The sequence below is a fragment of the Paroedura picta genome, chromosome 10 (assembly GCF_049243985.1).
Source record: "Paroedura picta isolate Pp20150507F chromosome 10, Ppicta_v3.0, whole genome shotgun sequence".
In the NCBI taxonomy this organism is placed as follows: Eukaryota; Metazoa; Chordata; class Lepidosauria; order Squamata; family Gekkonidae; genus Paroedura; species Paroedura picta.
This window is the reverse complement of record NC_135378.1, coordinates 52,224,700-52,246,676: the sequence shown is the minus strand read 5'-3', so window position 1 is coordinate 52,246,676 and position 21,977 is coordinate 52,224,700. Positions and strand designations below refer to the sequence as shown.

Genomic DNA, 21,977 nt, shown 5'->3' with positions numbered 1-21,977 from the left:
CCATTTTAATCACTCGATTCGTATAAGCAGTGTTTAAAAAGACTGTGAAATCGTATTGAGTACAGAACTGGTGAATAAGTTTAGTGGTTTTTAAATGAATTGTCAGGATACACTAATTTGTTTTGCTGATGTTTCTATACTGCCAGAAGTAGCCCTTTGATATTGAAGTAGTAGTCGAGATTACCAGATGAGCCCACTATATTTGTTCATACCTTTGGCAGGTATTTATATTTCCATCTTGGTATGTTTGTTAACTTTTCTTCCTCAAATAATGGCTACTATGGGGAATGACCGTATAATGCATGGTTAAATGGGGAACAGGATACAAAGAAAGCTGCAGCCTTTGTACCAAGTGTACTACTTTTAGAAAAGGCTGAGTTAACAAATTCATAAATTGCAAGTGATGACAGGGCATATGTTACATTTTAACCTTGGATTTTTAAAGTAAAGCTTCATAGCTGGCCATCTTACCATCAATTTCTTGCGCTAGTGATTATGGGACAAGTATACACAGGTTTTTAATAGTCTTATTTAATCCCATTCAGCAAGAATGTGCACATGCACACCCGATAATGGCATGTGCCTAGAAAATGCTACAATTGTACTCTTTATGGAACAAGGTAAAATAGACTTATGTGTTATTCTATATGCATTTTTGCATATTAGAGTTACTACTACTGCAGTTACACCGTTCTTCTCCTATAGAATTAAGGTTTCCAGGATATTTGTTTGGCTTAAGAACCTTGATCCCAGTTGCACATACAAGCACCAGTAGGCTTTTAAATGTGTTACTCAGAGTGCAGTGTGAGGGTCAAAGCCCACAATATGTTTTTTTTTAGCAGGTTGGGTCCAGGTTCCATGGAGCTGACTCCCCTTCCCTACAATAGGTTTGGAGGATGTTATTTTAAATGTAAGGGGACAAGATGGGCTCCTGCTTTTCCCATGCTCTTTTCCCAAAGGGCAGTTCCAAAATAGGGCACATGACTTCCCCAGGACTGCCTTGGCTTGGGAAAATGGTGTCTGTTGAGAGGAAGGCAGGAGGTCATTATGTTCTTGTGTCTTGTTTCCAACCTTGTTCCCACCACTGCCACTTTAAAAACATTTTGATAGCTGCCATGCAATTGAAAGGAAAGCAAGTCATTATGTAGCTTGGTCCTGACTTGTGAATGTACCAGAATACCACATTTGGAAGTGCTAGAAGTGCTAGAATAATTATAAAGCAATATTCATACACAGTTCCCTCCTTTCCTATGAAATCCTATGTGACAGCTGTCAAGGAGTCAAGACCTGAATCTCATTTGTTCCCAGGGCTGGTGTGCACAAGAATCTAAACTTTGTAAAAATATGTGTAAAGTTTATTAGAACAAGTTTCAGAATATAAGTTTATCAGTTAGTAACATAGGTCACTAAAAGCAAGAAGCTCAGAAAATAAATACTATCTTAATTATCTAACACATTCAGAAGTTGTATTAGATAGCACATTCTTACAGTCATGAAATTGCAAATCAGCTGGTCATAGGTGGACCTTTAGTCCATCAGCATCCAAACTAGTCTCTTTTTCCAGTTCTTGACCCAATTATAACTTTTAAGCCAGGTGAGATCAAGTGATAGTGATCACTCAGGATGTGATCTTGCTAGAACCTTCTAGAAAATTACCTCTGGTTAGGTCTCCAGGATGAGCCAATTCTCTAATTCTGTATTTGGGCCTTGTAGGTCAAGAGATGCAGTTAGCAACACCTGCAAGATGGAATGAAGTTGTTACCCCATTAACCCTTGGGGAGATCAGGAGGTGCTTTGCCTCACAGCCAAGGGAGGATTTTGTTTCAGAAGGTAGCCATGCTGTTTTGCAATAGAAAATCTAGATCTGAGTTCCATAGCATGTTAGAAACCAACAAGATTTGAGGGTATAAGCTTTCAAGAGTCAGAGCTTCCTTCATCAGGTCTCAAACCTAGCTCTCCTATACGAAAATTGTACTGGAACTGAGATGGCTTGCACTAATCAGAATTTTTATCGTATGACTGTATTCTGTTTCTATTTTTATACTGTTTTTGAGGAGAAAGTTGAACAGTTCAATTTTTTGTTGTTCAAATTGAAAGTTGTTCAATTTTTCAGTTATTCCAGTATTTAAAGTACATAAATAGGTAGGTGAGTGCCATATCTTCTTGTAGCATACATTACATATTTATTATTCAACTAATCTTGCGATATTCTAATTTCCCACTATGTCAAAGATTTTGTGAGAAAATCAGGAAAAATAACTGAATAACAAGGAATAGTAAGTTCTAAAATAGAGTGGTAAGAGAAGGAAGCAAGAAACCGTCATTACTTAAAAACGAATCCTGTGAGCCTTCTATTGCCTTAGAACATGACATTTGTAACCCACTTTCTACAAGCAGCATGTAACAGAGCAGATCCAATAGCAATGAAAATGTAAAAATAAAAAGCACCATTTGCCCTAAAGTGAAATAATAGGGCAGAAAGGCCAGGATTTTAAAAGTCACCTGAAACAAAGATTTGCAGACGTTTTACAAAGCTGTGTGGAAGAAGAACATAAGTATATCTTTGCTGGATCAGACCAGTAAAAAGCATAGAGGCCAGGGCCTTACTCTGATGCTGCCTCACAACACTGGGATTCAAAGGTTTGCTGGCTCAGTATATGGAGCATCTGTTTACTCACCATGACCTTTGATGGACTTCTTCTATGTGTCTATCTAACCTCTTCTGGCCCATAGCCAGAAATGTTGTATGGGGCGGGGGGTTGATAATCAGTGGTAATCAGCCCACCGGATTTTCCTCTAGGCTTCAGCCTAGGGCCTCAAGATCAAGAGGGGCCTATATTCCACATTTTTATAAAGGTTAGTACCAATCACAACATGTTTCATTTAACATATTGATATATATCACAGTCATTATGTATTTTATTATTTTATTATCTCTCATGTAAATTACAAACTTAAAAATGGGAGGTGAAAGGGCCACATAAGTGGAATAGCCTAGGGCCTCTTTTCATGTAAATCTGGCCCTGCCCACCATTATTTATATATTAATTATTTATACTTTATTATTTATCTGTATCATTGTATGTTATGTATATGCTGTATATATTATGTTCTTACTGCATTGCATCCTACCTTTGTAAAACCATTTTCTGCATTGTTTGACATATCATGTGTAATGATTTTTACTTTGATTCCAGTTAATGTCATCCTAATCTCATTCCGTTGCTTATTAGATGTCTCAACGGGTTGGTTGCATTGATTTATACTGTGTAATCTGTTTTGAGTCTCAGTGCGAAAGGTGAACTATAAGTAGATAACATTTTTAAAATTCACTGGATTAGGCTGTGAGCAGGGTTTTTCTCTAAGAACACTCATAGAGTAAAGCGACAGTAGCATGATACCTCAGCCACTCACAGCTCGGGGATCTTTTCCCAGAAACTTTCCAACTTCAGAGCAAACACCACAACCTTCCCCTCTGAATAAGATTCCTGTGGGGCAGCATGTATTAGCAAAAGGAGATTTGTGCTCACTTACCTCTGGGCCTAAATTCCTTCTTATTTATTTCCTGTTTGTCAAAATAAGAGTTCTGCACTACTGTGGAGCACTGCCCTGTTTTCTCTATCTTGGTCTGAGTCCACTACAATACCATTTTTACTCCTTCATTCCTTAATCTCTCTCTCTCTCTCTGGTTTATTTCAACATGATTTTACTCCACTTCCCTCAGGCTTTTACAATACAACTTTTCAGCCCTGCGGTTCTAGCCAATTGCGTAGAGAATATTCACGTATTGAAGAATTGTCATAGTACTCACACCTTTGTACCCCAGTTCATTCCTTTTTTGCATAGAATTTTCAACTTAATGACTAATTACAGATTTCACACCAACCCCTGATGCTGATTGGAGGGGCATGACAAATGACTGATGGGGCCCAACCACTTTTTGCATCACTGTGGCTATAGGCCTGTTCTTAGTTATTTTCTGTTGTACTTTTTAATCTCTGAAGTATTATTTTCCAAATTAGGGTCCACTGTGCAGGCCTAGCATTTGTGGAAGCTAGTACGGTGTACCCTTATGTTAGAACTTGTAACAGGTACACTAACTGTAGTTGTTGGGAAATAGAAGTAGAAGATGCCAATTGCCCAGACCATTTGGACCTTTATAAGCTACAGTTCACAGTCCCTTGAATTTAGCTTGGAAAGTAGTAGCTGGTGCATTTTGTTTTAGTACTGCCTAACTCCTGCTAGAAGTCTGGCTTTTAACAATTTGTACCAGCTAAAGTTTCAGAAATTTCTTCAGTGTCAGCTCCATCTAGAGTTCATTATAGCATCCTAATCTAGAGATTTTTGGGGGCATGGATGACAGTGACAATGCATATCAATCTTCTATCTGAATCTGAATGAAGGTGCTCTGAATCATTGCTAACACCTGAAATTAGAGAAGCAAAGTACGTTCAAGGACTACCCTTAAGCTGCCAACCTTCTCTTCCAAGGGTACTGTGATTATATCAAGAATGGGCTTTTACAAGGAAATCAGATCACTGCCGGTCCTTTTGATCCATTACTTTCTCTTCCAAATGCCACTGACTGTTCATGGTTTTAAGCACTAACATTTCTACTCCAATCCTTCCTCGGAAAGAAGATTAACTGTCATGGATTGAATTTATACATTTTGTATGCAAATGTTTATGTTGTTTCTGAATTATTGTACCTGCTTCATGAAAGAAAAGTCTCAATATTTGTGGTTTTATTTAATTAACGAATTAAGGAATTTATTTAAATGCTAGTACTGAAATTTTAATTTCATGGGCTGATGGCATCAACTCATTCTGCTTTAAGAAGTAACAAGGAGACCATACAGCTGGAGACTTTATCCTTGAATATGATTATGAATATCAGAAAGGGGAGAAGTGCAGAAAATCCAATAATGCTAGCAAATCTGTATGTTCAGCTAGTGACTGCGAAGTATGACTTAAGAGTCTGCAAGTTCTAGGATCCAGTGGGTAGAAGGACAAGCGATTACATTTTAATATTATACTAAAGAGTGGCATAATGTTTGAGATTAAATTCCACTAAATTTAAATGATACAAATGAAATGCTGCAAGTCATGTGTATGTTACTTGATATCTATCATGTTCATTATTATTACATGGCAATTGTTTCATATATATGAAATGTGTCAGCTGTGACCTGACTTATGATGCATTTTCAGTGAAACAGTCAGCGCTGATTAAGTTACACTTTTCTTTGTCAGGATTTAGATTTCAAATACTGTAGGATATTTTTTATCTACACCTTCATTATGTTCAAATTATTACAAGTTTTGCTGGTTTAATAAAACCTGAAAATTAAGAGGGAAATGTAAGCCCAATAACAGTTTCTAATGAAAAATGACAATGATTCATTGAATAATTAAATTTACATTCTACAGATACTTGGTAGATATATAAATCAGCAATTTAAAATGTGGAATATATAATTTTCAAATTATATATATAGCAACAATCTCTGCAGATAGTTTGTGGCAAAAAGTCCTGTTTGCTACACAATGCATCTTTATCTCCCCTTATGGCTGTCAGGATGACTAGCAAAATCAATAATAGCAATAATAAAATATTTTAAAACAACAATGCCTTTATTAAGAATATAAAATTAAACCAAAGGGAATTCCCACTACCTTTTCCCGGGTAGAAATGGAAAGAGGGAATCACCTTTGGTCACGGAAAGTTATATAGTGGATCATGGGACTTGCATATGGGATGGAGGCTGTAATAAGGATGGGAACTAGCTGCAATTGAGTGAAGAATCTGACTGGCTTCAACTCCAAATTTAAACCATTTGGCACATAAAGGTAAAAGGTAAAGGTATCCCCTGTGCAAGCACCAGGTCCCCTGTGCAAGCACTGTGCAAGCACCAGGTCATGTCTGACCCTTGGGGTGACGTCCTCTAGCGTTTTCATGGGGTGGTTTGCCAGTGCCTTCCCCAGTCATTACCGTTTACCCCCCAGCAAGCTGGGTACTCCTTTTACCGACCTCGGAAGGATGGAAGGCTGAGTCAACCTTGAGCCGGCTGCTGGGATTGAACTCCCAGCCTCATGGGCAGACAGCTTTAGACAGCATTTCTGCTGCCTTACCACTCTGCGCCACAAGAGGCTCATATTTGGCACAGACCTTAGTTGAAACAGCAGTCCTCCTTGCCTGCTGAATTCTCATTGGAATAGGAATGTCCTCATTTGTTTTGCAAAGGTATGGAGGAAACTGGCCTTGGAAACCTTCATTTTGGGAAGTAGCCCCCATATTCCCTTCTGTTGCTTCAGCACAGCACGGTGTTGTTTTTATGCTGAAACAGACTTTTTAACTGATGTTGGACACTGAATAAATGTAAATCTGCTTTGAAGGGCCAGATCTTTGGCTCCTTCCTCATTTAAACTAAAGGTTTCCTTGGCTGCTGCAATTCCAGTTTGATCCACCCTCCTATCCAGGATGATAGCAGTGAGGTGAGAGATTTCCTTTAGACGGCAGTGCAACTGGGCACAAAGAACACTATACAATCCTCCTTAGCTGGCTATAGACATACTCCACCCCCAAGTCCTAGTCCTAGTAAAAATTTGGTAAAACATTTTTGCCTTCTCAGTTAACTTCTGGTATTATTTTATATCCATGTAGGACGGTCTATTTTTATACCATGTACTGACCAAATGGATCAGCAGATTCTGCCCTCTCACAATGCAGTTCTCTTCAGTCACGCTTTACAGATGTCAGCAGTGCCTTCTGGAACACTCTTTTTTGCCTCTTCTCTACTAAATGTGCTCTATCCTGCTATCCAGTTGTCTCAGGATGCTAGTCAACAAGCTGGATTCCACAAATGAGTTCATCCCAAACGGTTGGAAAGGTTACTTTAATGCAGATTAAAAAGGCAGTAAGGCTACTCACTGTGTCTTATTTCCAGTGGTACAATAGAATTCACCATTGATGCAAGTGATTTAGGGTCATGTTCTTAATTGTCTTGGCAGACCAAGTTCTGTTTTCAGAAGTGACATGAGAGCCAGTGTGTCCTGTATTATGCTGTACATAGTGGCCCACAGGAAGTTTAAACTTTCGCTTTGGGACTCTCCCATCTCTTCCTGGAAGGTGGTGGAATCCTCATAAGGAAGCTAGTGTTCTGCTAGTTAGAGTCAGCCACAGGATATTGCTTCTGCTGCATTTCAGGTTGAGCTGCTCAGGGGTCATGATTATACCAGAGCAGACCTGACTTGTGTTTATTTTTATCTTCTGTACTTTAAGGTCAAATATTGCGTGTTATTGGTATGATGCCTTTGGGAACCATGACGTGGCCCTTCACAGTAGCTTGGCTTGTGCTTTTCTTCCACAGTACAATGCAGTGGCTTCCCTGAGCTATTATTAGGACAGTCATTTTGGACTTGCAAAGCAGTTTCAGTGTTTCATGATTATTTCCCAAGTGTCGCATGCAGGGCTTTTATTGAACTAATTTTTTCAACCATTTTGGATAGACTCATTAGTTGCATCTCGCTTTTTACCTTATTCGCTTTGCGTACATTTGTAATCCATTGTGTAATTGTTTTAGCTTGTGTTATTCATGGTTTGATCGTGTTGATTTTTTTATTTCTTCTTTATTTCTAATTCAAATTACCTGTTAGATGTAATGAAATATTTGCACATGATTGGGGGGGAAATAGAAAACTACTCATGCAGGATCAAAACCATATGCTCTGTGTGTCTTTCTCTAGACGACAAAATGCCTTTTCCCATTCACCTCACTGATTTCATATCAGAATATTAACTTGGGGGTTTGGTATCTTTTTTCACTTCTGCCAACACAAATGGGTACACACAGCTTCTCTCTCTGTCTCTCTGTGTCTCTCTCTCTCTGATACATACAAACACACACACATACCCCATGTCTCTAGCTCCAGTTTTGACTGGATGTGATACTGATGTCAAGTGTGCCCTTGCTAGGCTAGGTTGACAGCACTTGCTGTGCCACCATTAGAACAAAGGGTGGGTGGTGATGATGGCAGTGGTAGTTAAAGCTACCGTAATGTCAAAAGTTGTAACATGCCAGTGTGTATTGAAGGATTCTGTTCCCTTGCACTAAGTGCCTGTTCGGAAGAAAAGCCTTTGCTCTTGTGTCTGCTGGGTTAGCCCAAGGCACCAGGAGAGGAGCAATGTTACTCTGTTGATAGGAACCTGTCTGTCTGTCCCTGCAACAAGTAGTTATGTAAACAGGAATGCTGGCAGATATTCATTGAAAGTGTTTATACCCTGGTTCTCTCTCTAAAGATCTGTGAAGAGGCTTGTGATAATAAATTCCTATGAACAGTACCTTTCAGTTTAGAAAAAAGATGACTGGGAAGGGCACGATGGCTGTTTATAAAATTATGCATAGGGTGGAGACAGTTGACAAAGAGAACTTTTATTTCCCATAATATTAGAACTTGAGGACATCCAGCGAAGCTGATGGGCAGCAGAGTCAGGATGAACAAAGGAAATACTTCTTTACACAGCAAATGATTGTGGAATTAGCTGTCAGAGGATATAGTGATAGCCACAGCCATAGACAGCATTAAAAGGGGATTACATAGATTTATGGAAGCTAAGTCTGTCAGTGGCTACTAGCTGTGGTGCCTGAAGGGAACCTGCACGTTCAGAGGTAATCAGCTGCTGAATCCCAGAGCCAGGAGGGACATCAAGAGAAGGTCTCAGCCTCTATACCCTGCTGTTGGCTTCCAGAAGAACTGGTTGGTCGCTGTGTGAGAAAGGATGCTGGACTAGATGGACCACTGGTCTGATCCAGCCATGCTCTTCCTATAGTACAACAGGAAAAGATCAGTAGGAAAAAAAGCCACCCTCCCCAGACTGAAACAATTTAAATGGCATCTGTGTTTTAGTGATCACGTATTAGAGGTGTGTTTGTGATTATGTGTGTCCCAGTAGTTAATAAACGTGTGGCTTGTTTCGGAGTGTAATGACTGCATTTGAGACAGTTGAGTGAGCTGTTCTTTCTTTTAGCCTCCTCTGGGGGAAAGATAACCAATCCCCAAATAATGCTAATTGGAAAAATATAGCAGAAGGGAATATAATCCTATGACTGTCATCAGCTTTGATAATTATGATGGAGGCTCTGGCAGAAACTACATGGCTTGAGTGAAATGGTAGAACCCCTCTCTTGGCCTGGTGGCTCATAAAGGAATATTTCACTTTTCCTACCAGCTGGCATGCTTAGTTGCACATACCTAGGTCTGTGGATTGAGTGATTCACAGAGCAGTTAATGTGTAGTCTATATTTTTATATTTTAAAAATTGTATTTATTATTTTTAAAGAGCCTTGGCACAATCCCAGAATTTGAAGAATGGAGTTTTGGCTCCTTCCTTCTTGAACAGAATCCAAAGCAAATGTTATTTGATAATGGTTTACAGTTGCATTTATACAGGTTGCTGTTGATAGTAAATAATTAATGCCTGTTGTGCTCTTTATTACAGATTTTCCAAACTCTGCCTGATGCCACTCTTTCTGAGCCAATCTCTGTGTCTGTGTCTCCTCCAAATGCCCCACCACGACAATCAAGAAGACAAGGGCAACGTAACAAGAGGCCCGTTGCCGTATATAATCTCTGTCTTGAGCTGGATGACAGTAAGATGTTAATTATATTTTCTATCTTGGCAGCAGAGTGGAGTTGCAGTATATCTTGTGTCATCAGGGCAGCCTACAGTAGTTTTCCATTTCACTATTTCGATTATCTTTTTTTTAAATTAGAAAATGGAGAGAGGAGGTAAGGGGGGTTCATTCTTACGACACAGTGCTGTGTATATCTGGAACTAATGGAGGACTTCTATTGCTCTTAACACAGTGGCTCCATTTTTTAAGCCAAATCTGTGTGACCTCTGATGACAATTATACAACTGTAAGATAAATAGAAAAAGATAGGAACCAAAAGAAAAGGAAGTGTTTCTTGAACAAACCGCCTTGGCCGTTTCTTTTCATGTGAACTGAAAACTCAACTGGTGAACTACTAATATTGGTCTAGATTCTTTACAAACACTAAATATCAGGCCTATCGGATGATAAAGCAACAATTACTGGGCTAAAATGTAGCTGATTAATTAGAACCGAAAGACGTATGAATGGTATTTGCAGGTGTTCCTTATTTAATTTGTGAGTTACCAAATGCTTGCTTTTCATATGCTATTCTTGAGACGTGCTTGAATTTAGTAATATATTGCTATCTCTTCATCTAACTCCTTCTCTTTTATTACCATTAGTTAATAATTACAAGGGTGGGACATATGTGAACTTACTGGGGGGGGGGTCATCTACCCATTCCCACTGTTCCTCTTGCTTCTACTTTATCCTCCTTGATGATGGTGCCTGAAACCTCTCCTCACCTTCTCCAATTTCTTTTCTTTTGCAATACACCATATTTTTTCCTGTTTCTTCCTTGGCAATCTCTGTTCTCTTCAGTCACGTAACTTTTTCTTTTTCTCTTTTCCATCCTAAGCTTTCCCTTTTCTTACTATTTTTGCTTCTTTTCACACCAAGTTTATCTGTCTTCCCTTCTTATCTTTTACCTTTCTTAGTCTCCTCCTCCTCCAAATACTAAATGAGGTTTAGAAGTTTGGTAGTGTTAGTTGGTGGTTGCCTATGAACCCCAAAATAGTCATCAACTACTATGTAGTTTTGAGAGATACTATACTCATACTTTTTAAAAAGAAACATACAGTGGTTCTGTGGTTTTAAACTCCTGTTGTTTACTTTTTGTTGCATTATGTATTTTTCTGCAAACCAGAGACTTCCTCTGGGCTAGTAGATAAATTCCCCATGACTGTCGTGCCTCCATTTATATGGATGTTTTGATCCTTACTCTACAGCAGTGGTCCGCAACCTTTCTTAGGCTGCGGACCACTGCGCCGGGGTGCGGGGAGAGGGCGACCCGGGGCCCCACGCGTGCGCGGCAGCCCCGGCGCAAACGTGCACGCGCAGACTTGCTGCGCATTTGCACCAAGTCTGCGCGCGCGCATTTGCGCCGCCGGCATGCCAGCAGCCGCGGCTCCCTCTCCCCGCCCCTCCAGGCCGCAAGGAAATCGGCCACCGAAGCAGCCGATTAGCTTGCAGCCCGGCAAGCTTCTCTTCCCGCCCCGTCCCAAAGCAAGAAGCTTGCCGGGCCGCAAGCTGATCGCCTGCTTCGGCGGCTGATTTGCTCGCAGCCTGGCGAGCTTCTCGCTGTGGGGGGGCGGGAAGAGGGAGCCGCGGCCCAGCACCGAGGCCTTTGTGGCCCGGCACCGGACCGGGGGTTGGGGACCACTGCTCTACAGTCCAGTTCAAAATTAGAGAGGTTGGTGATGATAACTGCCTATGCATAAGAATGGTGTCAACATACAAAACATTGTTGCTAGCATGGAGGTGAAACAGGATGGATTTTAATATAAGATTAAACTGCTTTAAATCAGCTTTATACTGACAGATGAGAGTTGTAAACTAAAGTCATGTTGATTCTAAACACATTTAGTGCAATTCTGTCAGACATCTAGCTTTAGAATTTATGTGCAAGGGAGATTTCTTACCTTCAGTACTTTATTCAGTATCGAAATAGTTGTGTTCAGTAATTTAACACCTACAGTAGCTAAGGAAAGTGTTAACACACTCAAATGCATTGATGAATTCTAATTCAGCAATTTAACTCTGGAGTCTTCCTTTGCAGGTTCCTTTATTGAAGAATGGTGACTAGGTTGGCATTAAAAAAATCTCTATATGTGCATTTGCATGTCTGCTAGTTTTTTGTAGATTCACAGAGCATACAATTGCTCTCCTTGATTTTATGTTCCTTGCTTTGAATCTCATGGTCTGGTTGGATATCCTCCTGTATACTATCCCCTAGTTCTGCAGTGGGTGCCTTATGTGAGCTGGCAGAGATTGTGCCTTATGTGGTATTGGATACCATGGAACAAGATTGTACTGGGGACCTCAATACTGCCTTAGCAGGCTATGCTCAGTACTTCATAGTTGCCATGGGATTGTCATAGGTTCTGATATGTCCAATGCATGGAAAATATCATATTTTGGATTTAATGTGTTCTGAGCAATTACATGATTCTAATGAGGGGTTAGAAAAACAACCAGTGTAATTTATAGTTGTGGCACCAACTATCAACAGGGGCAGTGACCTAGATCAGTGGTCCCCAATCTTTTTATCACTGGGGACCACTCAACTCCAGGGACCACTCAACGCCTTTTACTGAGGCCCGGTGGGGGGGATAGTTTACTCCTCTACTCTCAACCACTGCCCAACGCTCTCTGATCGCTATGGTAATGTTTAAAAATCCCTTCAAAATAAGATACAGACACGCCACAACAATGAACATAAGGAACATTTTATTTTCATGGAGATTTTAACTCATGACAATGACAAATCAATGGGAACCCTGAGCTTGTTTCTCTGCAATGAGATAGTCCCATCTGGGAGTGATGGGAGACAATGACACCCAAAGTGTGTTGTAAAGGGCCGGGGGGGAGGCGTCCTTCGGGGCCCACCTCCAAATTAGTCGAAGGACCACATGTAGTATGTGGCCCACAGGTTGGGGATCGCTAACCTAGATAAAACGTCTTTCTTTAGTGTCCAAAGGATTTGGTCAGATTCTAGAATGCTGAGCACAGAAGGCCTTAATGGGTAATTTAGCTGGCTTCTTGATAGGGCACTTGGTGTGCCAGGCTCCAAAGAGCAATAAATATGATTTCTTCTTAGTTTTTTACCCCCAGGTAGAAAGCCAGCCCTCTGATCATGTGGCATTGAAGAGCTAAAGAGGGTTAGAGGACATCGTAATTATCACTGATGCAAAATGAGCAAAATCTGACATAATACGCTAGAAAAATTAGAAATCTTACAAGGACTCAGTGATGGTGGAGAAGAAGCAATACTGTTTTGCTACTTTTGCATCAGTTGGCTCATGTTCAGCCCAATTTTTTTACAGGTATTCATTAATTGTTGACTCCAAGTATAGCCCTAGAACATCAGATAATTGCTTTTCAGTTGTGATGACTTTGTGCAATTCTTTGCTGATAAAATGTTTCAGATCTGCTCTGAACGTCAGTTGCAGATAGATCATGTAGTGGACGCATCTGAAATGCCATCTGGTCCTGTTTCTATGAATAGTTTTAGCCTAGTCTCTGTAGGATTTTAGGAGTTGTGAAGGCTACCACATGTGGCCTAAACTCTAACCATTCTTGCGCTGTTAAAGAGCCTATTAGAAATATCATCTGTATTTCAGTCTAAAAGAAACTTCCATAGGCCACTAAAGCCGACTGTTAATAAAAATATAATTATAATAGAACATTATAACAAACATAATGTTTGATAATAAGATCAGAGCCAGTTGTAGCCCTGTACCAAACTTCTGTTGTTGGGAGAAAATAATTAAGAGAGTGATGGTATAACAGCTGCAGCATTGTCTGAATGACCTTTTCACTTTGGCTGTCTATTGAACAAGATATGGCCTTAGTAGTTTGACAGACAGTTTAGTTATAGATTCAGGTGGGTAGCCATGTTGGTTTGAAGCAGCAGAACAAAGTTTGAGCCCAGTGGCATCTTTGTGACCAACAAAGTTTTATTCAAGGTATGAGCTTTCATGTGCAAGCCCATGCCTTTAAATTGAAGTTGTGTGTTTTGTATATGGAAGCTTATACCAGGAGCAAGCAGGAGAAGGCTTTTCCAGCTTCCCATAGATGGAGACTTTTGGGGAAGGGTTGCCAATCCTGGATTAAGAAATTCTGGGGTGGAGCCTGGGAAGGACAGAGACTGAAGAGGGGAAGGAGATCAGTACGACTATGATCCTATCCACTCCACCTTCTAAAACTGTCATTTTTTCCAGGACGCTAAGCAGAGTTGGCCCTGTTCAGCACTGGGATGTGAGACTATCAAGAAAGTCCAAGGCAGGCAATGGCAAGTCATATTGTAATGTCTCTTGCTAGGAAAACACAGCCGTAGTGGGGAGAATCAGACTGCTGCCCCCCTACTCCTCTAGAATTCCTCACAACCACCTACTGCCCCCAAATTCCTCTACCCCACCCCCGGATCCTTCACCTTCCCCCTGGGAGCATACCACCCACTTTGGGGACCCACTGACTTAGAACATGGTGTAAGAATCAGTGAGAACACCTTTGAATGGTTAGAACTTCTTTGACAGTGTGGAATAAGAAGGTGGTACCATGTTTCCCCGAAAATAAGACACACCCATAAAATAAGCTGTGGCAGGATTTCTAAGCACTTACGCAACATAAGCCATACCCCGAAAATAAGACATACCCATTTGCACAATATATGCCATAGAAGTAAAGCCGTGGCTGCCGTTTTACTCAGCACTGTGGGTCTCTCTCCCCTAGCACCAACCAGCAACATTCTGTGGTAGGGTTGGGGGGGTGCCAGGGCACGGGGCTGGGAATCTGCCCTGACTTGGGGGTGTTTCTTTATCCTCTGTTCAAAGAAGGGGGCGGAAAATCCCAGCCAAGAGGAGACAATTGGAAGAGCCGCCCGACCTCCCTCCTGCATGGCAGATTTCGGCATGCGCCACCTCCTCAGCGCAGTGGCAGTGATCCCGGCTTGCTCCCAGTAGCCGGAACAGGAGAGGCAAGGCAGTGAGGAGGGCATTTTTGTAACCAGGGACGACTGGCATCAACATGCCAGCTGATGCTTGGTGGAAGACTTGGGCATCTGCAGCCAGCCAGGCATCCTCCCGGGCACCAGCCCTGAGCACATCCAGCACATTTCCACTCCCACCCCACTTTTCTCCACCACCACCCTGCCATGCACCTGCTTCCCTCCCCTGGCCCTTTTGGGGGTTGCTTTCCTGGTGGCAGAGGCTGACCTGGCAGCAGCGCGCCAGCAGGCACCCGCACGTGGGCGCAGAGCACTGCACCTGGGTGCCAGCACTGGCTGGCATGCCATCAGCATCAGCACTCCGTCCCTCCATGGCACTGGCCGCCCCTGTCGCTCTCACCCCCCACAAACACCAGTAAAGCTGCTGCTCCCCAGCACTGACCAGCAGCAGTCTGTGGGTCTCTTTCACCCCACAAAAACATCTTTGTTGATGTCATTGACTTTTCTAATTACCAATGAGACACCTCCTGAAAATAAGCCATAGTGTGTCTTCTTGAGAAAAAATAAATATAAGACAATGTCTTATTTTCGGGGAAACTTTTGGATTCATAATCAGTAGAATGTTATTTGATATGCAGAGTGATGCAAGATTTAATTTATCACCCATACTTTTCAATATTTATATAATATAGTTCAATTAGGTTGTTGAAACTTCAGAGCTGTGTGTCATCATTATACTGATGATGACACACAGCTATATATCTCTTTATCCCAAACCTCCAGATGTTTCTTTCTCTGTTCTAGACCAGTGTCTGCCAATTATACTCAAAGGTAGTACTGGTTGGTAAGGCTATTGGTTTGAAAGATTGGGTATCACTTTCATTAAATGGGGGGCAGCAGTCCCCAACTTGTTTCTGTCTCCCTCAGTTAAGAGCTAGGATATTTTGATGTTTGAAACCACATGTGCACAGTCAGAAAACAGTACTTTTTATCAACTTCATCAGCATGGAAGCAGGCTTCCTATTAGACTCAGCTGATCTACCCAAAGGGATCCATAGTACAATAACCTTGAGGCTAGACTATTGTAATATGCTTTATGTACGGTTGCCCTTGGAGATGACTCTACCCTTGTTAATGAGGCCTGTATCACGTTCTTGGGAAAGCTGATCCAGAATAAACTTCATATTTATCTGAACTGATCTCTCTTGGAACAATAAGGTCAAGTTATTTGACACATTTGGTACCGGGCATGAGATTTATCCCCTTAGTGTGGTATTCTGATTCTCCCCAAATTCTGTGACAGGATTAAGGACTCTAGATCAGGTCAAATAATAGATGTGAAAGACGACAACCTTGACATATGCTGGGGCAACAGAAAAAATCTCTGAATGGAACCTATTAGAAATGGAACCTATTAGTACCTTTACCTAGTTAATAAATTATGAATCGCACCACAGAATACAGAAAGTTCAAATTCAGCCTGTCAAAGGCCTTCTCTGCATTCAGTGACAAGGCCACCAAAGGAACACACCTAGTGACAATACTATTAGTTAGGTACCTGAGATGTTGGCACTTTTTCTCCTTATAACAAATCATAACACACATTTAAGGTATACTGCAATGATTTTTTCATCAATATTTATGAGGGATACTGGCCTATAGTTAGAGCAGACAAGTGGGTCTTTCCCTGGTTAAGCAGAACTAAAATGGATGCTTAATACATTGACTTTGGCAAAAGCCCAGAATCTTGTGCCTCTCCTGCAATCCAAACCAACAAGGGTACTAATTCACTGCTAAGAGCCTTATAGTATCCCACAGGACATCCACATTTCATATTTTTGATTGAAAATGGTTGTTTTACTATGTATTTTAGATACTGATAAATCCTTAATTTTTAAAAGGTGACATATAAACATTTGAATAAATAAGATAAGATTAATGTTTTTGATGAAGTTGACTTTAGACTTGAAATTATATTGCATACAAAATATGACTGCTCTCTGAAAGTGAAAGACTGAACTGTTTACCCACAGGATTTGAAGATTGCCACATTTATGTCAAATTTGTGTCAAGTTATTCTTTTACATAGATTGTAGCCTGCAGAAAGGCATTGTTGAGAGATGATTGCATATCTTACATAGGAAGATGTGCAGGTGAGTTAGCTCTTTAAAATGTAGTTAACATTTTTAGGCCCCATCACAGTGTTGCTTGGGTGGCAACACCCTATAGGAAGTGGGTTTAACATCCCCGCTTTACCCTGTTCTCCTGTATTACTGGGAGGCAAACATGACTGAGCAGCAGTAGTGAGGTGAGGCAATTAAATAATTGGTTACAAGATACAGATGTATGTGTTTGAGAGAAGGAGTATCCAGCAAGCAGCACCTGATACCTTGGCTAATGTCTGTCTTAGCAAGTCCATTGTGGCTGATGACATTAGGGTGAGAACTGTTATTGTTCAAGAAAGGCTGTATATCACTCATTGTATATTAGAAAGGTTTCAACCAGTAGTTATTTCTCACAGACTTTCTCACAGTATTATCAAGGTGTGTTAAGTGTTGTCAAGTTCCTTCTGACCTACAGGAACCCTATGAATTAGTGACCTCCCAAACATCCTATTGTTAACAGCTTGTAAACTGAGGGCTATAGCTTCCTTTAAAAAATTATAAGTTTTATTTCAAAGTAGTACATTGTATATTCTTTCTTAAAAATATTACATTTATAATATAAAACAAAGGTGGAAAACCACTGAAATCTTTTTCTAGAAGACAGCTTTTAAGAAGAGAGCAAAGGAAATACCTATTACAATTTACATTTTATATTCCTTTCCATCTTATTTTACTGATCTATGTATTCAATATAGTCTAAGATAGGACTCCATTTTCTTCTGAAGTTTGACGTTTGTCTTTTGTGCATCAGATATGTAAGTATTGCCATTGTCACATATTCCGCCATTTTGTTTGACCAATCCATAAGATCTGGTGGAGTTTCTTGTTTCCATCCTGATACATATAGAATCCTTGCAGCTCTTATATACTTAAAAAGTTCGCTGTACATTCTAATATTATTTTGTACCATATTTAATAATGTACATTTTGGCTCTAATGCAAAATTTTGCATCTCATTATGAAGAATGGCTTTTTGACAAGTCCGCCACATATGATAAAATGATGCATTTATATCTTGACATTTCCAACATTTCCTATTAAGACTTGTAGTTGCTCTTGCTGGGTCTTTAGGAGCAATGTACCATCTAAAAACATTTTATTCCAATTCCAATACATTTCCCATTGATCCATATTTACATTCTCTCCAATATTCTGAGCCCAGACTGTGGCTTCCTTGAATGAGTCAACTATATTAATCACAGTTTTACTGTGGAAATTGAATTTTCTGTCAAGCTGTCATCACCCTGAGACAGTGAGTCCAAGAGAGAATGGTATATAAATCAAACAATAAATAAATAAGCAAACAGTAGTTTGGGTCTTTCTTTTTTCCTTCTGACTACAACTTTCTTAGCTTTAATATATTTTCCAATGACTCCATTCTTATGTGATGGAAGTACAATAGGCGTTATTTGATCTGGAACCCACTTGTCTTTTGACATTCTGTGGTATCAGTAAAACTTCACATGAACACCACATTTTAAAGTAATCAGCTTTCTTCCGGACAGCTTTATTGGTTTTCTAAATTTCACACACATGCATAGTAAAAGGGTATAAGTACCTAAGTACCAGTTTGGTGTAGTGGTTAGGAGTGCGGACTTCTAATCTGGCATTCCAGGTTCGATTCTGTGCTCCCCCACAGGCAACCAGCTGGGTGACCTTGGGCTCGCCACGGCACTGATAAAACTGTTCTGACCGGGCAGTAATATCAGCATTCTCTCAGCCTCACCCACCCCACAGGGTGTCTGTTGTGGGGAGAGGAATGGGAAGGCAACTGTACCCTTCGGGTAGGGGAAAGCGGCATATAAGAACCAACTCTTCTTCTTCTTCTAAAATGTCTTAAAAGTGCCATTGGACTCATATTTTGATGTGCTACTTCAGACCAACACAGCTATCCACTTGAATCTTCCCAGTCTCTGTCTTTTTTGATTTCTTGGTTGCAGTCTCCTTTTTGGCTGAGGATGGAGCCAAGGAACAAACTTGGAACAATTTCAAGGTCTTTGTTGTCATTACTTTTGTCTTGCTGTAATCCTGTTTTGGCACTTTTAGCTTGACCTTCACCAAAGTTGGTTTTCACTGTTTTCTGTCAGTAATGTGGTGTCATCTACATATTTCAGATAGTTAAATTTCCTTCCATCCATTTTCACTGCACCTTCATCTAAGTAATCAATTTTCCTTTAAGATTTGTTCTGCATGTAGTATGAACAGATCAGGGGGAAATAATCTTTGACATCTTTGCCAACTTTGTTTCTCTGTATTTTGTCCTAACAGTAGTGCAGATTTTGTGGCACACCCATTTCTTTTAAAACCAACCATGATCCACAGAATCAAAAGCTCTGCTGTAATCTATGAAACACAAATTTTCTCATATGCTCCAGCAACCAACGTGCATTTGCTGTATGATTTCTCTATTGTCTCTTCATTTTTTCTGAATCCAGCTTGAAAGTATTATCAGAGATCAATATATATATAAATATATTTTTCTTAAGAAAAGATCATGTGATTCTCTGCTTAGTGTTAATATTCTCCATGGCAGTTCAGTCTGCTAACTGATAACACTTCCTTTTCTCACTGTAGCTCAGACTTAGTGGAATCTCTTTTCTTACTCAGCTTGTATTTGGTTTCTCTTTATATGGTAACTCTTGGATCTATCATATCTTGGCATTTTAATCCGGAGGTATAAATTAGCATACTGACATACTATCTGTGACTCTGCTGTGAACAGTTTTCCAGAATTTGATGAGACTGTGATTTCTGGGTCCTTTTATTTTTAGCTGCTTTGATGAAATGTTTATGTAGGGAGATGCTGTACATCCGTAGCTTTTCTTTTTTTAATTTGAAAATATTAGGTGTGGCTCAGTATTCTTCTAGCTAACCTGAGGGCTGCCTGAAGATGCTAATACAGTTCCTTCCTATTTTAGCACAGATGTTCCAAAGTGAGCAAGCAGCCTGCCTTAAAGTGAAATAAGGTGAAAGTTTCAGAAGAGACAAAGGAGTGGTAACACCTAAATAGAAGTCAGCTGCCAGCAGCAGCTGCAAAGACACACGTAGAATGTGCTTCATAGAGGGAGTGGTTTTTACATCCCAGCCCTTTCCTCTTCTCCTGTAATTTCCTGTAATACTGGAAGACAAACATGAGCAAGCAGTAGTGGTAGGGTTAGGGTTGCCAACTCCGGGTTGGGAAAAACCTGGAGACTTTGAGGGTGGTGCCTGCAGGGAGGGGAGGGTTTTCAGTGAGGTATAATGCCATGTGCTCTACCTTCTCCAGGGCAATTGATCTTTGTTGCCTGGAGATGAGCTGTAATTCCGGGGGATCCCCAGAATCCTAGAGGCTGGCATCCCTAGATAAGATGTGGCTGTTAAATAACTAGCTACAGAATTTAGATGCAGGCACGTGAGAGAGGGAGGACCAATCAGATTTGTCTAGAGCAGTGATACACAGTTGCTCAAGAACCACATGTGGTTCCTTGCCATGACACCTATGACTTTTCTGACAACCATTGCCCAATGTGGCATCTGTCCCATGTTTCAGGAAAGTGGGCAATGCCCTTCCCCAGTGGGGCTTGTAGCGGGGTAGTTGGTTCCCCCCTTGAAACAGCTGCTGCAGAGGAGTAGGTAAGGTGCAAGCTTCCCTCAGGTGCAGGACCCCTCCAAGGATGGAAAAAATGACAATTTTTTTAGTTGAAGGTAATTGTGAATGTGCCTCCGTGCGAGCTGTAAAGTGAGTTTCACTGGCGTAGAGAATGTGTGTGTAGAAGTGGAATCACTATAATGCCTCTGAGGACCCCAGGCATTCCATTCATTCTTGTAGACAAAATCAACTTTTCTGAGTCATGAAAGGAGCTCTGCTAAAACTACACAGGAAATATCAGTGGGTTTTTAAGGATAATTTGAATACTACCTGTCTTGGGACTAGAAACTCATGGAGTGAAATCACTAAAAAGCAAGTAAGAATTATCGGCATTGTAACATCATGAAAAACAGCATGAAATAATATTTAGCAACCTAGAATGTTATCTGTAAAGCATCCCTAAGGCTAGTAGCAGACAGTAAAACATAAAAGTTAAAACCCCTCAGTTAAAAGCCTGGATAAAAAGCAATGTTTTAGCCTGGTGCCTCTAGAATTGTGAGGAAGGTACCAAGTGAGCATGGTTATGTACATTTATTAGCAATTAAAATCAAAACAAACCCTTTAGCACTTAATAAAGGAAGTAAAATAAAGGAAGGCATTGAGATGAAGGTTAGTTGAGATCCAGGTGAACCAGAAACGTTTTCTTCTACCAAAGAGCCTTTTACAAAGTTTTGTGGGATAATTTCAAAGTCTCCTCCCCCAGATACCCCAGTTGCTACAGCAGTAGGCAGAAGTCCTTTTATCTTGTAAAGGGTTGGATTTGAATGGGAGAACCCTGATCTCAAAACTCCATTGAGCTTTAAAGCTGTGGGTGGTGTCCTTACAGCTAATCTGCCTCACAGAGTTATTATGAGGTTAAAATGCTGCTCTGATTTCTACAGAGAAAAGGTAGGAAGCAAATATAATAAATAAAGCTTTGCCTTTCATATGTTAGAATGCATTAAACTACGTATATTTTCCATCAAAGCTAAAATATATAATGCATTGACTTGGCGAATGAGCTGAACATCTGTTGTCCACTTGGAACTTTTAATAATAAAATTGACAATATTTTACAGTAATTTATTTTAATATCATTTTTTAAAAATATAATAAGGAAGGCCACGAGGCAATTTTGCATATAGCATGGGGAAGCCTATATTTGAGCATTGTATTAGAAAATTAAAAGTTGATTTTGAAATAACAGTGCTGATTTCCCAGGTGCATGCCATTTCTGTCTGGAGCAAGCAGGTAAGCAGGGCTTGGTGGCCAGGGAACTGGGGTGGGGCCTATTCAGAGAAAAAACCACCCACAAATTTGCCCCCCCCCCAGTACCTGATGTCCTGCAGGCCTCATGGAGAGGAGGCAGCAAAGGGGCCTGTTGCCTTAGGCCACACGTTCCGCAACTTTCCCCTCCATTAAGAAGGTGGGATGGGAAACTAGTAGCCTTACGGGGGGGGGGGTGCCCCATACTGACACCTACACCAAAGGGAAGGCCGCAGGGATTTGCACTAGGTAGCTGTCAGCTGTCGCTTCATCTGATGTAAGTAGCTGCTATTCCCAGCCTCAGGTCCATGGTGTCAGAGGAGCCAGGCTGATTAC

General features: G+C 40.7%; 1 protein-coding gene across 1 annotated transcript in view; it reads left to right on the top strand.

Annotated features, from left to right (window-relative positions):
- ARHGAP10 (Rho GTPase activating protein 10) overlaps positions 1 to 21,977 on the top strand; it is a 129,186-nt gene that overhangs the window by 86,240 nt on the left and 20,969 nt on the right. Inside the window, exon 19 of the mRNA XM_077300149.1 lies at positions 9,499 to 9,649. Within this exon, the coding sequence (XP_077156264.1) occupies positions 9,499 to 9,649 (151 nt within the window). The remainder of the gene's footprint in view (positions 1 to 9,498; positions 9,650 to 21,977) is intronic.